Raw genomic sequence first — 16,986 nt, 5'->3', positions numbered from 1 at the left:
GGTTGAGAGAGAAGGCAAGGCGTAGGGCTGTGTGGTGATTCAATAGAAGAGCGAAAAGGAGAGGTTTGTATTGTTGTATTGATGGATTGATGCGGGTGGTCGGCAGTGGAGATTGCGGCGTTTTAATGCGGTTCGGCGTGGGGCAAATATTTGTCAGGACAAAAAAGAGTCACTTGCGACAACGTGGGAGATAAGATTGGGGAAGGATAGCACTAGAAGGGAGGGAGGAGGCAGTATGTCAGTCAGTATTGATGGCTGTGTTGCCAAGAGGGGGTAAGAGAATAAAGCGAGGAGGAAAGTAACAGTGAATGCAAAAGACTAAGAGACAAAGAGGGCGAAAACAGAATACGATGGAGGGGAATCATAAGGATGGGTGGGTAGGCATGCAATAGAAGTAGGAAAATGACGAACAGTCATAGACAAAGGAAAGATTTGAGAAATCCGAGTCTGTAGGAAGGCCAAGCCGCCCTGTTTTGCCTAGTGCAAGGAGGGGGGCTCAAATAAAAAAGGGAGGGGGATGCGCCGAGAGGCGACTTGACACACAACTTGGCGTCAAGCTTGAGGGCTTGGGCCTTTGTCTTTTCTTTTCCTCCCTTGAGCTTGCTTTCCGCTCACGAGAAACAAAAGAAAGGGAAATCCGCCCTCTAGCCTATCTGTCTCCCAACTTTCCGGCCGGACGGGGATAGGATAGGAGGCAGGAAAAGGAGAGAACGAGGGCCAAAGAGTAGCAAAGAAGAGAGGCCACAGCGAGTAAAGTGAGAATATAGTGCGAAGACAAGGAGGAGCAAAAAAGGAAACATGGTGCATGCGTTGTTCTCTAAGACCAACACACTAAAGAACTTACAGTGAGGCTAGGGCAAGATGGAAGTTTATAGTATGACCAAGAGATAGATAGGGCGAGTATTGGCGCTCTCGTAGGAAATATGTAGGATATGGCTGAGACAGAGAAAGAGAAAAAAAAATTGAAAAATTAAGATGGGCGAACCGGCCGGAGGTAGAAAAATCAATTCGTAGATACAGGGAACAAGGCAGTGTGTGTGTGTGTGTGTGTGTGTGTGTGGAGGAAAGGTCGCTCACGATCAGGCAAAAGGCGGTGACGACAAGGGAATAAGTGGCAGAAATCGGAACAACGAAGAAATGAGAAACAAGAGGGAGAAATAGCAATAATAATGATAATAAATTAGGAAGAAAAGAGGGAATTGAAGAGAAGACAAAGTCAGAGGAACACAGGTAAGCGTTTGTGGTGGCTGTGGCGGAAGTGCGGCTGGATACTTATATAACTGCGCCGCCCTAGAGGAAGAGATCAGATCGATGACAGCGGGAATTCTGGAATGAAAGAAAAGTTAGCAGCGATTCAAAGCATGAAGAGTAAAGAGACCAGAAACGAGCATGTAGTAAGTAGTGTAGACGGTGTGTGGGTATAAGATGTGCATGTTGGAGAGCTAGGCCAAAGGAATACGGACAGACATGCACTGCAAAGGTATCCAAATCCGCTTTGTCCCGTTAGAGCAGGACGGCATCAGCTGAAAGCAAAGGAGAAAGAGGCTTCGGGCCATTTAGTCCAACTATCAGCTAGTAGAGATAAACTCTCTGTACTCTCCCTCGCCCCGCTGATACTAGTTGTCGTTGTCGCCTTTTTTTTTTCCATTCTGGCGAATCCAGCCAACTAATAACACCAAGCCAACAACACTCCAGTTGCTGTGACGTACATGCGGGCAAGACAGGGATCAGTCACTATGACGCAGGATGGCAGAGGAGGGGGATGGGGGAGCAGATGGAGGGGTTTGTTGTGCCGCCTCAGTCATGTCTGCGTCTCTATTCCCACGTCCCTTGAAGCCTACAAGGCAGGTCCGTCGAGATGTCTAAGGCAAAGCAGGGGGATGCGAGACAGACGAAAAGCAACCAAGTCCAAGCAGAATTGTCTATTTGCCTGTCGACTTGTTGTGGTAGCACTGGCTACTACATATACATGTACGTCCCTGTTCTGTCGATGACGCAAGACTGGCAATCAGCGTCGCAGAACGAGAGAAAAGAGAATAACAGCCGGCAGCAACAACGCCAGCTTGGAATAAAAAAGGAAGCGGAAAAAGGAACGAGCACAGCTGTGGTAAGGTAGTGACGGGTAGGGTACTACTGCAGTTGTGTAGCCACTCACTCACCGTGTGTGTTGTGTGCAGCCGACCAGCTTGGACGTGGGAAGGCAGATGCGGAAGAAGAGGGGTGATTGGAAATTGCAGACAGCCTGGAATGGCGGAAGAAAGATACAGAGCCAGAACAGAATATGGCCTGCGATCAATGGGCGATCGGGGCTGTTGATCGAGAGTTTCGTGACAAATGATGGCAAGCGGAAGGGATTTTCTCGATTCTTTTCTTGCCTCAATAAAAACGACGCCGATGGGCGAATAGACAATAAATAATGATGGATTCGTGGAAATCTTGGTTTTCCTGGTTTGATGGGTGTGCGAGAAGAAAGGGAAAAAAAAAGCTTCGTGTCCTAATGTTTTCGTGAAAGACATAAAAATTCTGCACGTAGCTGCCGTCGTCCAAGGTTGTTCGTGGGCCTGGTAGCTTCTGCTGATGCTCGTGATAAAATACGGGGGAGACAAGAAAGAGGGGGGAGGAAAGAACCAAGGCGGGGCGGGAATGCGAAGGCCTTTTCTCCTCTTGCCTGAAATGCTCTTTCCTATTTCGCTGCTCTACTGTGTATATATTTATAATGTATTTCTTTGTACGTGAAACCTCAGGATAGCAGTGCAGAGAGCAGAGACCAGTCCACAAACAAGCTAATAGCAAAGTAGAAAGATACTGCTGCCCCAGTCCCAGGCAGGCTGTAGAACTCTGACATCCCCAGAGCCTTCTAGCACTGATCAGGAAACCCCATAGAACAATAGGTCTCATAGGATTTCTAAGCCTCCTTCCTGCCTTCCAGGACCACCCCCAGGCTACCTACTACTAGAGAGGGGAAACACAACGAGGCTTGCTTTCCTGCTCTCGATATTCATCCTTGTTCCGTAAGCACGCACAAGCCCCGAGAACCAAGTTTTGTTTCCGTCTCTGCCTGCTTGCCTGCCTTCCACTTGAGCTTGCATCGCACGCTAAGCCAGTATGCTCCCCATATAAACCCCCATCAATTTCGCTGCTTTGCTAAGGCATATTTCCTTGCTATTGTCGTCACACATACTCATCTCTTCTTTGTTTCTATTGCATACATGGTGCACCTCGCTTCCAGCCCTCTCTTCCTCTCTCTTTTTATCGACTCCCCGGCCCTAGCAGTCTTCGCCACCCGGGGCCTTCGGATCCCCAGGAGCTTTGGAAGCCTATTTTCTGAAGCATCTTAGACTAAACTCTACTAGACCCCCAACAAATACTCACTTCAAGGTCTCCTGTCCCTTCCAGGAAGGCCGTGCGTGCGTTCACCCAGTAGTAGTGTTCAACCCTAGACTTGCTGCATACTGAATCGCACCAGAGGTCAGTACACTAGACTTGGTACAGTGACGCTATGGCATCTCTTTGTCCTTTTTGTCTAAATACATGAACACATGCATTCGCATGTGCCACAATCAGCTATTGCAAATAAGTGCATTGTTGATTGTTGGTGCCTTGCATACTATACTGTTCTCTTCCATCACATGAAAGCTTACAGGCAGCTAGGCTCCCTCACGCCTTATTTTTACATGTGACAACCCATCAATCGGCGCCTAACCCTACCACACTTCCCGCTCAGCGTTTCAACCCTTACGTAAGCCTATTCAACAAGGAGATCCTGAACCTGAGTTTGCTGCTTCAATGGAATCGTGCACATTCATCCAATTGACGTTAATTACGAAGATTAACAACAATCACACAGGAACAACCTCCTGTCTATCATCGCTCATCAAAGCTTGAACTGCTGCATTTTATTGGAACTGTCGCCGCCTCCATTTCTCTTTCTCAGATTCACAAGCAACTGGCGGCCTTGCTGCCTATCTCTCTTCGTTGGGCTAAGTCTCCAACGCCAACATCGCCTGTGACCAACTGGCTAACTAATCAATAACTGTGTGCATATTGACCGGTTGGGGAATCATCAATTAAATCGACCTTTAACTCGCAACCACCCATCCTCTATAGTAATTGCTGCTTTGCCGGCTTACTGCAGCTCCAAAACAAGACATAAGACACGGCCAATCTTGATACCATATCAAACTGCCGCACACCTGATTTTCGGACCGCCTCCCATACCACTACGGACGGCCCATATTCAGACCCTCATTGCGATTACCAAAGAATCTCCACCGCCTCCATTCTCTTAGCCTCTTCAGCACGACTATACTCCCGCCCTCCACCCTGAACCCAGTACCAACCCGACACTCGTCCCAACCATTATATAAACCGCAAACAATGGCGTCGGCCTCATTTCGCGACTCTATGAACTCTCTGGGCTGGTCTCGGCGCGAGCCCGCGCCCATTGCGACCGCTGCCCCGGCCCAGAGTGGCTTCATGTCTTCGCTCCAGTCTATCAACCCCTTTGGAAACTCGGGGTATATTCAGCTGCCATCGGATCAAGGCCTCCCGCCCCCGGTCCAGAGCTCGCGTCAAGAAGAGGGCTTCCTTAACCGTAAGTTTTGCATTCTCAAGTAGCCATGAAACCCGCTCCTTCTACAGTGTCTGTATTCCCCACTGCCATACGCGCTGCTAACTGCCTGGTGCGTCTAAATGATGTAGTTAGCACATGGGACCGCACGCTCATCTTTGCTGTCTGTAATATTGCTGCACTAGTCTGCTTCTCTCTCAGTTTCCTTGTTATCACATTGCGGCCTCGCAAGTTCGTAATCCTGTATGTATCTTCCTTTTTGACACCGACTGCTAATTTCATGGCGCCTGAATGTTTATCTAACCCACCTATTTAGCTGGACCTTTGGCTCTATTCTTTTCATGGCCTCATTTGCCGCCATGATGGGGCCAATGGCATACCTACGCCACTTGATGTCTGGCCCACGTTTGCCCTTCACAGCGGCGTACTTTGGATCTATATCTCTGACATTGTACTTCTCCATGGGGGTATGTTTATTCAACCAAGAGAATCCCCATGCTTTCTTGCCTTTACACATATTGACTAAACTTTTCTCTGCAGCTTCACAGCACGATCCTTACACTTTTCTCCGCCTTCATCCAAATCGGCGCTCTGTTATGGTACCTCATCAGTTACTTCCCTATGGGCAGTGCAGGTCTACGGATGGTTTCTACTTTTGGCGCTCGTCAGGCCACTTCTTGGATGTCGGGATAAGCTTTAGTAACACCATTCTACTTCATTAGATGTGGTATTTTAACGCTCTGAGGGCGTGTTCAGCACATAGCATTGTTCTCCAAATATACTTGCTTGCTTTATACAGCAAAATATAGATTGATCATCTGTGTATTGTTTGGATTCGGGTATTACGGACTATGCGTTTATCGCTTTGGGATTGATCCGAGCCTTCGATACATGGTTAGCTAGATATTTCATGTATGCATGAAATGGAAATGTAGGAAGGCCTGGTTCATTCTTTATGAAGCCTGGGATGGCATTGTGCAGCACACGCATCACGGGACGGGGCGTGAAGAACCGAGGCTATGACTAAAAGGGCGATCTCGCCTTACGCATTCTCGCTCTTATCGTGGCCACGGAACTATCCGAAAATAATTTGTAACATTTCATTTCAAAGCCTAGCAGCAATCAACAAGCTCGTGGAATTGCAGCGGCATAGGCTGCGCCGCCTTCATGTTTGGCTTTGAATGACCCAACAGCATATATCGCCCCTTTGATATTTTGGAAGTTTCAAGCTCAACAATGTGTTGATCCGCTTTAACCAGCAAGGCACAGGAAATGGACCAAACTCACAGAGCCCTTTGATTTGATAGATTTTATGCTGGTTGGTAATTAGCTTGAGCTAAAAGTATCAAGAAGAATTTGGCTATTAAATAAAGAACTGGCTTGGGGGCTAATTGGACGCATATGCCGTCTAGTCTTTCCATGAGAAACTTGCTTCTTGGCCAAGCCAACCGGCGTAATCTCACCACTAATAATGAGAAAGATAATTGAACTTGAGCTTGAATGTATCTATTGATTACGAGAGCCACTGGAACTATAGCGTTGCTTGTTTGATCTTGCTGAATCCCGTAGACGTTAAATACATTCAAGTTCAAGTTCAGCTGAAACCAAACAGAACAGAGAGAGGGACTTCTGGAAAGAACACAAGGACCAACAATTATGGATCAAAATCCCCAGTCAAGCATTTCCTTTTGATAACTATCTTACAATACAGACCAGGCTAAAGCTCCCATTTCCATGCCCTTCACATGCACTGGCTTGTTCTAGGCTTTCGATTTCTCTCCCTTTCGTCCAACTTCAACCCGAAAAATGGAGTCACTTTAGAAAGGCACAAAGGGCTAAAATTATGTGTCTAATAACAATGTGCCCCTGTAAAAGCAGTGAGCGCTAATAGGGTTTACTCCTTTCCTCTTTTCAAGCCCTGGTGTCTGCTCCGAATATTAGCCGGTACAAGCGTTAGCTAAAAGTGGAGAACGCGCAGACTTCATTAATTAGAACTGCAGAAATGGGGTATTCTGACTCATGATAGGAAGAAAGTCCCCAGAATCGTTGATTTGGAATAACAATTTGCACGTTGGGTCTTTTTATTTGGAGTCTCAAGGGAGCGGGCCGTGACAAAAAGAACCAAGCAAATCTGGCTCATAACGTGTGTGAGAAGGCTACTGAGGAAACGGGGAAATCTATGACTATACCTTCCTAAGCCTCCGTTTACAGTTGTGTGCGTCGTACTGTTAGGCTTTTGAAGTCGTTTAGATCTGCCGCCCTTCCTAGTCAGAGGTACTGTCGTAGCTTTTTTTTTAATTTTAATTTTTCGTGTTTTGTGCACAAAAGAACAAAGACAATACCGGCCAGGGCTTATATCGCAACTTGCCCTGAAGTACTTGCCTTCTGTTGATCTGCCCCATCATATTTCGTACGCAGAAACTCTGAGGGAAGGTGTAAAATACGCATGTTCAACGAGGGCTTGTGGATTTATCATTTTTCTAGTGTTCCAGTGACAATGCTAGTCTAACGGGTTACATCCGGAGTACATATACTTGGTCTTGCACATGGTGGGAAGAGCATGTACCTTCTAGGGCCCACTCCATCCCAGTCAAGTACATCTTTTTGTCTTGCATGAGAACACCAACCAACATCAGTCCTTAAGATAATGCACCTCAACCGGCAACTGCCTTGGCGTCAAACTCTGGATATTTGTGTGCCTTGTTTCTATATATGAGCTTTCTTCTTTTCCCTGGTGCCTTGCATCAATGTTTAAAAATGCGTTTCCTGTGGCTTAAAATTATACTGTAAACCCACATGCACAAACCGTAACTTTCTCTCAGCTTTGCTCTCAACCCTCAACTCTACCAATATCTCTGTTCTCAACAATCCTTCAGCGACACCCTCTTTGCTCTCCTTTTTCTAATTTCCTCTTCTTTGCAGCACTCCCTCAATTTTTTGCTGTTCTTGATACTTGTACTTTGTGTTGGCGTTGTTATCATCTTCTTCGCTGTCTGGTGGATTATCCTTCAATCTTGCGGTACACTCACTTACGACGTCCAACGACCGAACGCATCCACAAAAACATCATAGCATTGTGCCAGTCATCTGCCTAGTACCTAGTGCTATTGCGCACATCACCTCTCACTCTTTGCGTGTCTCTAATTATTCTGGCCTTATTTATCTTTTGTTTTGCGTCGTAACTATCGCGTCTTGGCTCTTCCTCTTTTGGCTGTCGGATAGCGGTACTCATAACTTCTCTGACTGCTATACTACAAATCGACCAACCCTTACCTTACTGTAAGCTTACACAATACCGATGATATACATGCTGTTGCAAGGCTCATTTACGTTGCCTTTGCATCTCCAAATATCTGCTTTTCCGTTTCATGCTATCTCTTCAGCCCTGACTTGGCTCGATTTCTCTTACCCTTGGTCGTAACTCCCAAGTTACTGGGCCTCGTGATCGCAGCCCTGTCATATTCACAAGCCCATGATTTTCTTTTCCCCTTACCGCACCCTCCCTTCCCCCGATTTGCTTCATCTATTAGTGCCCTGTTCTCCCTATTCGTATTTCCTTGTTGTTTGCTACCAAGGGAGCTTGATACAAAACGCCCTGGCTGGACCAATTCACGGTTTTAGCACCCTCTAAAAGCGAGGAAGCTGAGCCCAGGTTGACGGAAAATTACAGTTAGTTTACTGGTCTCCTTGCCAACTCGATATTACGGTTCAGAACTTCACCGCCCAGGCCAAGCGTTGCTCGTTGCCATGCACTGACTTAGTCCCTGAGCTCTTCATCATCATAACAAAAATAGGCCAAAGTTGGCCTTGACCCGACCCTACCTACCTATCCATTTACAAAAAATACACGTCCATCGTGACGTATTTATCATGCCCGTCTAAGCTGGGAGTCCCCCATTTTTCCCATCCGCTCCTTTCCCTCTGCCTTTTTTTTGTGTGTGATTGTTCCATCTTCAATTTTTAGTGGCTACCCACCGCAAGCCTCTGAATGCGCCCACACCCACTTCTACTAACTAGTTTCAATTTTTCAATTTTTCTTTTCCTATGGGCTCCGTCCACCAGTTTTTTTTCTTCTCCTCTTATCCCGCAGGCAGATCTCCTCCCACAGAAACCACCATTTTTTTTTCTTTTCCTCCGCATTGCCCAAAACATTACCCATTGCTCAGCTAAAAACAACGACTGACCCCTCGTTTTCTTTGATCAGGCCAGTTTATTTGTGTTTAGTGTGCACCTTTCTTTGTTTGAGGACGGCCGTTTTCCTAGGTATTATTTCGTCTCTCTTCTCTGCGTTTCTTGCTTTCGAAAATTTCTTCCCGAAAAATCGACTAAAAAAACCCACAACTTCGCAATAAAGAGAGAGTCTTGATTTACTCCAGCCTCTTCTGACGTCTTCGATTTCGTTGCCCACTGCTGCCATTTTCTTTTTTTTTTTTCTTCTCGTTCTCTATCCTCTTGCTGTTATCAGTAAACGGTCGACTAGATTTGTTTGCTATCTCTGCCGAAACCTCCTGCTTCTCTCAGCAGCACCGTCTGGATCGGATCATCGTCCCGTCGGCCTCTACGAGTGCGGGGAGGGTTTAAACTCGACTACCTTCTCCGGACGACTGTCTCTTCAAAGATCAGTCTAGCATCGGAACTCGGTCGCCGAAAAGAGTCTAACTCGATATCTTGGGTTTGACTGCTGCCTTTTCCTTTGCCATCTTATTCTGGGACTAGAAAGCTCTATAGTTTTCCAAGTCTAGCGTGTCATACAGTCTCGAAACCCCTCCAATATCAGGCTTCTTTTTTCTTGAAGTTCATCTCTTACTTTTTTCCTAAAATGTCCACTCCTACTCCCTTTTCCTATGCCCAAGCAGCTAAGGGCTCTGCCCCGGCTGCCAGTGTCCCGACAGCCAATGGAACTGCCTCTCCTGCTGAGAGCAAAACCAACGAGCCGATAGTCGATTCTAACGATATCAACACCAAGGTCGGCATCGAGGCTACCATCGAGTCTATCAACTCCAATACTGCAGCTAGTGTCTCTGGCTCAACTAGTAGCTCAGCCAACGATGCTACCACTTGCTCCACGGCGTCGATTCGTGATGAAGATGAACAGACTACGGATGCTCTCACTCGCCGGAGTGAAGCTGGTCCTCGCGCCGGATCTGCATCTCGTCGTCAGGAACCTAAGAAGGCCCGTCAAGACAAGAAGAACAAGGAGTCTAGTGCTGACGTTGCTTTTGTTGCCGAGCCTAAGCCCGACGTTTCAAAGGCTGAACTGTACGAGGCCCCTGTTCCTCCTGTTAACATTTGGCAACAAAGATTGAAAGCTTCTACTGTTAAGCCCACACCTGCTGCTGAGCAACAGAGGCCAACCGAGCAGGGTGTTAAATCCAAAGCTGCAAATGGCGCTGCTCCTACTACTAAGACTATCGAGAGTGCTGAGTCTGAGACAGGCTCTCGTAAGTCTCGTGGAGGCCGTTCTTTTGAGAGAGAGCTGGCTAGTAAGGATGTTGAACAAATTATTTCTGATCCTGTTAACTGGCCGACTCCGGAGACTTCCATGAAGGAAAAGGCTAGTAGCACCAAGACTGTCGAAAAGCCTACGGAAACCGCCGAGAAAGACTCGCAAGAGGACACCACTACTGCCTCTGGAAAGGCTAAGCAGCTTGGAAAGAAGGTTTGGGAGAAGGTTGAATTTACTCCTACTGCGAGATTTGAGACACAGATGCCCAGCACCCGTGGTGCCCGCGCCCCTCGAGGTGGTGCCCGCGGTGGCCGTGAGGGCTCTTCTCGTGGACATGCCAACCCTTCTAAGGATGGCGAAAAGTCGTCCTCTGGTACTCCCCATGGGGCTAAGGCTGGCGACAATAAGGAGCGGACACGTGATGCCAATGTCCCTCGCAACAACTCCCTGCCCCCTAAGAAGTTTAACGATGCTGCCCCCCAAGGAACAGCGAAAGAATGCTAGTGGCTCTGTCGCTTCTCAGGCTGGTTCTGCCCAGTCTCCTGTCAGGGATACCTCCGTTGCCCCCGCCACTGTAAGTAATAACATCCAAGGCGTTCTGGCCTCCTATCTTCCGCATTTACACTGTGTCTAACTGTATACAATTTTAGGACTCTTCTTTCACTCCCCGTGAGCGTACTGAGACCCGGGGCGAGAGAACTCGGGGTGGAAACCGCGGGCGTGGTGGCTACCACGGATCTAACGGCCCCGCCCCCATCAACACTCAGCAACCTTACACCAACGGATTTGTCTCCAACAGCACTTCTCGTCAGAGCATTGTGAGCCCCTCGCGCCAGTCATCATACACTGGGAACAGCTATAACACTCAGCCTCGCAACCATGGCCGTGGTGGTCGCAACCACTCTATTTCTATGCGCAACGGTCCTCGTATGTCGGGCCAAAACAGCAACTTCAGTCATGACTACAACATGCAGGGCATGGCTCCTACTTACCCTGTCATGAACTATTATGACCCCAACCAGGCCTACTGGACTCTAAATTCGCTTTCCCAACAAATTAGCTACTACTTCTCGGTTAACAACCTGTGCAAAGATGTATTCCTGAGAAAGCATATGGATTCCCAAGGCTTTGTTCCGATCCAAGTCATTTCAAACTTCAAGAGAATCACGGATATCACTGTTACCATGGAGGCTGATCCTCTTGAGCTTTTCCGTGAGGCCTGTGCCCAACTGGCTGTGCCTGGTCCTGATGGTACTGCTTTGATTGAGTTTGTGATTGGCGATGATAATGTGGAGCGTCTACGTTGCAGTTCGGGCTGGGACAAGTGGGTTTTGGATGTGTCTGAGCGTGCCGAGCCCTACCGCAATAACGGACCCGCTTCCTTCACTCCCCACCCCCGAATTGGCATGAATGCGTACATGAACCAGTTTGTTCCCATGTACCCGATGGTGTCTCCCACTGTCCCTAATGGCACTTCGCAGTTCCAAGGTTATCCCCAGCAGCACTCATACCGTAACAGTACCCCGGTGTACAACAACGGCTACAACTATCCTAACGCGGGTAACAACGTTTACGCACCCAGTTTCAACACCAGCCAACTTTCTGCTGCTGTCCCCGAGTTTTCTCCTCTGGCTGCATCTTTCCCTCCTACCGAGCAGGCCGCTGCTGCTACCGATGAGCCTACTGCCACTGAGGCTAATGCCTCGGTCTCTGAGTAGGGCAGCGGAGACTTGTGTCATATTCCGAGGAGTAGGCTTCAAAAAGGAGATGTATGAAGCTCGCATTGGATTCATTCACAAATGCTGAATCTAATGGGCCTATGCTTGCTGTAGGTTGGGTTTTCACGTCTTTCAACACCACCCTGCGTGGATACCCAAACATAGACCTTGCAGCATCTTACTCACAGGGTTTGGCAATTGCATATACAGATGACTGGGTAATATGGGCCAGACGCTTTTTCGCTCTTGGCTACTGACTACTGTCTTTACATGCTATTATTTAAAGCCTCGTCCTCTGACAACCTTTTTGCTGGCTATCGTGGTCTTTAGTTTGTGGTGTTTCTTTTACCACGTCATATCTTAGCCCCCTCATCCCTTTTTACTAAAAATCCCACGTGTACAACAACAACAGTCTCATCATCACGACCTCCCATTCATCACGACCATATCTTGATAGCAAGAAGCTGCCTTATGGACTTTTCTTTTTCTTTTATTCCTCCTTCATGCTTGTCGTTTTCCTTTATTTTCTGCGCGCGTACGATATTTTTTTTTTCTTCTGATACATCTTCTTTTTTTGCTCCTTTCTCGTTCTGTCCATCAGTTCTTTCCGCCTAGCGGTCCCCTTTTTTTCTTCTTTTTATTTCGGTGTTGCATACAAATATGGTCAGCGCTTTCTAAATAGCCAAACAAAAGTCAGGATGACACGTGAAGCGATCACCAACAACTTCGGCACGATGGCTAAGCTATTAATATTAAGCTTCCCATGCCTCGTTGCCTGGCCTGCTTGAGGATGAAAAAAAGACTTGGAGCGATTGGTAGTGTTTATATCCAACAACAAAGAACGGCGCAGCAGCAAGGACGGTTTCCCGGTGTCTACTGGTGTTTTCTATATGGCCTTTGTTGGCGAGGCGTTGAGTTTGATTTGGCTCAGACCCACGAGGCTCGGCTGGCCTTACCCCTCCCAAATCAAATCTTTTGGCACATTGGACGCCAGCCAAAGACAGACCTGAGCTATGGCAGTCTTTGAGCGTTTTTACTCTTCGCCATGCCTCTTACATATAGGTATATGGTTACGACATGTGATTAATCCGGATTAACATTTGTTGTCTTCTTTTTCTCTTCTTTTATTTTCCCCCCGAGACTTTTCTTCTTTGTGGAAGCACTTAACTCATGCAATGATGCCCCGGTTGTTGTCCATTGGTCCCTTTGGCGTTTATGTTTTGGTGCGCGTGTGGCCTCTACATTACTGGACATGTCCTGGGCCATTTCTTTTTTTTTTTTTTCTTTTTTTCTTTGATTCTTCTCTATTCTTGCCATTTGTTCTACTTGTTTGTTTTCTGCGCTTGCTTGATTCTTTTTCTTCTCTTTGTCCTGATTGCCTGTTTCCTTCTACTTTTCGGAACAACACAATTTCAACATACACATATGCTGTCTTATTCCTCGCTGTTTATTACCCTTATCGCCTCCCTCTTTGTTTTCTTTCCCCACTCTCCACGCTCCTCTCTCTCTCTCTCTCTTCGCCTCTTCTCAACATTTGCATTTTGTTTTTCTGCATTTCCTTCGATGCGCAAATGGAAGTCCTCGGTTGACTCCCTTGGATCGCTAGACAAAAAATCAGTCAGTCAAAAAAGTTATATTTTTTTTTTTCATTTGAAACATTTCTCTTTTACTTCACACAACCAAAGATCAAGCCGAAAAGACAAAAAATACCGGTTTTCTGTCATTACTTTTCCTTCCCGTTCTGCTCGTGTTTATATTTGGTTTTAGCATGGACAAGTAACCTGGGGGCGATGTACCACAGCTTATTTTCTTATTTACATCCGCTTGGTAGATGTGGCTATTGTTGATCCTTGGGTCTGTCTGTCTAGAACGGTCAGCTAACTCTGAAGTGCACTGGTACCGAGCCTGTCTGTGTGATATTATCTTGTTAACTACTGATACAAAGAAGGCTTAGTTAGCAGCCCTCTTGCTCCTTTTCAACAATGCATGGTATTGCATGCATTGTCGCTGCTAAGCCTCATTTTTCTCTATTTATTGTTTAGATTGTTCGCCATATGCTGGAGGTTGTTCGTCTATTATCATTCTTGGGCGTTGGATGTTTAGTTTGTGTTATCTATCTACTATTTTATGGCTCTGGATCGATGGGACAAGGAGCTGGCGGAAAGGCCCTTTTGTATATACAGAGACATGGGATCAGCTGCTGCTGAAATATCTCGTTAAGCTGGGTTTTGGAATGAGCAAACAAGCTCGTTAATTCTTGCTTGCTGGTTTATAAAAACTGTGGCCAATAAGTTATGACGAGGCGGTGTTCAGCTTGTGTGACGCCAGATGGGTGGGTTATCGATATGCATAGGGGTAAGCTTCTAGCCTAATGCTTGGATGTCATGCATGGTGTGGATGATAAGAGAGGCATAGCAAGCATAACAAGCAATATGGCGCTGGGCATTCAATGACGCAGCGGAAAACGAAAACAAGGCCCCCATCATTACTAGTACGAGCTTGGTAATATCAGGCTGGTGATCATCATAAACCAGTCGGACTTATGGAAGTAGAGCAGCCAATGAATAGAAGAAATAAGAAGGCTGAAGTAAATCATACGAAGAAGATACACTCGGTGTCATATATCCAAAGCAGTGTCTTGTGTGCATTTCTCAAATTATGCGCAAGAAATATTTGCATACTACCCTGTGCTCGGTCATATGTCAGCCAGGGAGATCCAATGACGTCATGAATGATCAAGGCTGTGCTCTAAGGCTTATTGGCTCTTTTTGGGAGGATTGCATATGCGGAACAGAAGTAGATGGGAGACATGTGGTAAATAAAAATGGAGAGGACTAAGAGAGAGAAAGACCATCATCCCCCTCCCCTCCCCCCTGCCTGCAGTAACAGCATCTTGGCTGAACCTGTTTCAAGCTCTGGTCCTTGTCTGCCTTCGAGTCAATGGCAAGGTAGTACTGGAGAATGCCTAGACTAGCCTGCTAGGACTCAGATGTCACTTTTTGTATATTCAACTTGCAGTAGCTAACGTGGGGGAATACTGTGTAAGGATATGGCAGGCAGCCGAGTCGATCTATTCGCCCTGGAGCGCTGGTTAGGAAGGGGGTTATTAGGATGAGGAAAGGGTAAAAGCAGGCTTGCTCCGTTGTTTCTTCTCTCATTGGCAGTTGGAAAGAGGGGTTTCTTTTCTCATGGGATGGTCAGATCAAACAGCAACTCATGTATAAATAGGCTGGTGTAAACCCTCGGTAACCGAGCCTGTAGAAGTCCTTGCTATAACCATGTTTTCTCGCCAACTTTTGTCTACCCTACCATCTTCTGCAAGCCAAGTATTTTATTTCCTAATAGTTCTGATCTTTACAAACGCCCTTTCCTTGTACATAAGCTTTCCTATAGCTATCCTCTAAACAATGGCATACGACTATGAGACACGATCGCATCGCTACAGCGATCGTTACACTAGACGCCATGCCTCTGACGCCAGTCCTAACTATGATAGCTTTGCTGTTTCATTACGGCACCCACACGAGCCCAAACCCCGCCATGTCAGCTCTTCACACGCTCTGGTCGTCCGCCGCCCCAGCCATAGCTACGTGACCGATAGCATATCGACACGCGGCATGCGTCGTCGCTCTAGTGATCACTCGCAAGACAACTATCATAACGAGCATCGCTACGATGAGTACCACCGCAGCCATGGCCCCACTTCCGCCTCCAGCTCGGTGCATCGCCGGAAGAGTAGCGACCACACTGACATGCTTGTGGCTGCTGTGCTAGGAGCTGGGATAGCCGCAGGCGGCAAGGAGATCTACGACCGCCATGAGGCTGAGGAGAATGGCGACCGGCCACAGCGCAACTTGTTAGCTAGTGCTGCACTGGCAGCCGCTGGTGGCTTGGTGGCATACCAGGGTGTTGACATGTATAAGCGGAAGAAGGAGGAAGAAGAGGAGAGAAGCCAGCATGGGCAAGCCTCGGAATTCCACGATACTAAGCACTTTTCAAGGAGGGATTCCTCAAGCTTGTTTGGGAACACACTGGATGCTAGCGGGCTTGTAGCTGCTGCAAAAAAGCTCGCTAACAACAGCACCGGAGACTGGGACGCAAACCAAGACCGACACGAGCAAAACTACCACAACCCTGAGCAGGGCAGCAACGCCAGGCAGAATGACAGCACGCGTATACAGAAAGCCGCCGTCGCCTCCCTGCTTGCTGGTGCCACTGAAGCCTTCCGCGTTGCCAGCTCGCCAGGCGAATGGCAGGGCGAAAAGGGCAAGCGTGTAGCGATGGCGGCTCTTGGTGCAGGTGCCATCGATAGTGTGCGTGGCCCCGAAAAGCAAAAGCATCGGAAGCTGTCGATTGCCGAGAGCGTGATTGGTGGCCTAGTCACGAACCGGATGATTAACGGGTCAAAGAGCCAGCTGACTGAGGAGCATGAGACGAAAGATGAAAGAAATCGTTCGTCGGGCCGCGACAGAAAGCGCAGCCCGTCACGCAGACGCTGGCGTGATGAGGAGAAGGTGGACGGTAGCAGGGGCAGGACTACGGCGGCGTTGACAACTACGGCTACTAGCTCCAAAAAGCTACTGTCTAATAGCAGAGCCGAGAGCAGGAGCAAAAAGAAGAGAAACAAGAATAAGCCCCAAGAAGACTACGAGGATGGCATGGCCTACGGCGAGGATAGCTCCTCTCGCCAGAGCTATTCTAGTAGCTGCAGCCGTAGCCGCAGTAAAAGCCGCGGCCGTCATCATGGCCGAAACAGCTTCAGGCGCAGCGAGAGCGCCGGCCGTCATGCCCTAGCTAAGCTAGGCATCACCACATCGGCGGACTCCAGTCGCGATCGCCACGAACAACATCACATCGGATTTTCGGAATACAGCAATAGTAGCCGTCACGGCGCTAGACGTCGTAGCTCTGCGGACTATCATGAAGACGACCACGTATACACCAAAACTCCACCTCCAAGTTCTATTCCAGCAGAGGCACCGGCCCGTGATGATGGGTATTATTCAGACGCCGTGTACGATGAGGATTACAGGCGACATCATCACGACCAATCGCCGACGAGATTCCGAAGCGAGTGATATTAAATGGAGAGAAACATTGAAACGAGCGAGTTGGTAGTTAGTTCCTGTATAATGTTAAGGCTGCTTGATTGTTTCTTATCAAACTTGGGTTCAAATTAGGGTTGCTTAGCTTGTATGTCATTAAATCTATCAACACGACCACGTACATATTTTGATGGTGTTTCTTTCTCT

General features: G+C 47.7%; 3 protein-coding genes across 3 annotated transcripts; all 3 read left to right on the top strand.

Moving 5' to 3' along the window:
- Positions 1 to 4,377: 4,377 nt before the first annotated feature.
- HOO65_030240 (Protein transport protein SFT2) lies at positions 4,378 to 5,263 on the top strand (the record flags this gene model as incomplete). The annotated part of the gene is made up of 4 exons (XM_071002335.1): positions 4,378 to 4,594; positions 4,702 to 4,813; positions 4,887 to 5,037; positions 5,111 to 5,263. The coding sequence occupies 4 exons, from the start codon at positions 4,378 to 4,380 to the stop codon at positions 5,261 to 5,263; spliced, it is 633 nt and encodes a 210-aa protein (XP_070859919.1).
- Positions 5,264 to 9,389: 4,126 nt separating this feature from the next.
- On the top strand, positions 9,390 to 11,734 carry HOO65_030239 (putative HTH La-type RNA-binding protein.03; the record flags this gene model as incomplete). The annotated part of the gene is made up of 3 exons (XM_071001944.1): positions 9,390 to 10,445; positions 10,501 to 10,590; positions 10,667 to 11,734. The coding sequence occupies 3 exons, from the start codon at positions 9,390 to 9,392 to the stop codon at positions 11,732 to 11,734; spliced, it is 2,214 nt and encodes a 737-aa protein (XP_070859918.1).
- Positions 11,735 to 15,141: 3,407 nt separating this feature from the next.
- On the top strand, positions 15,142 to 16,812 carry HOO65_030238 (uncharacterized protein; the record flags this gene model as incomplete). Its single annotated transcript, XM_071000358.1, has 1 exon — positions 15,142 to 16,812. One exon carries the CDS (start codon positions 15,142 to 15,144, stop codon positions 16,810 to 16,812), a length of 1,671 nt encoding a protein of 556 aa, XP_070859917.1.
- Between the last annotated feature and the right edge of the window lie 174 nt (positions 16,813 to 16,986).

Source organism: Ceratocystis lukuohia, assembly GCF_044167205.1.
Source record: "Ceratocystis lukuohia strain C4212 chromosome Unknown Supercontig3_pilon, whole genome shotgun sequence".
NCBI classification, from domain to species: domain Eukaryota; kingdom Fungi; phylum Ascomycota; class Sordariomycetes; order Microascales; family Ceratocystidaceae; genus Ceratocystis; species Ceratocystis lukuohia.
The sequence above is the reverse complement of the archived record's forward strand: the minus strand, read 5'-3'. Positions and strand labels throughout refer to the sequence as shown.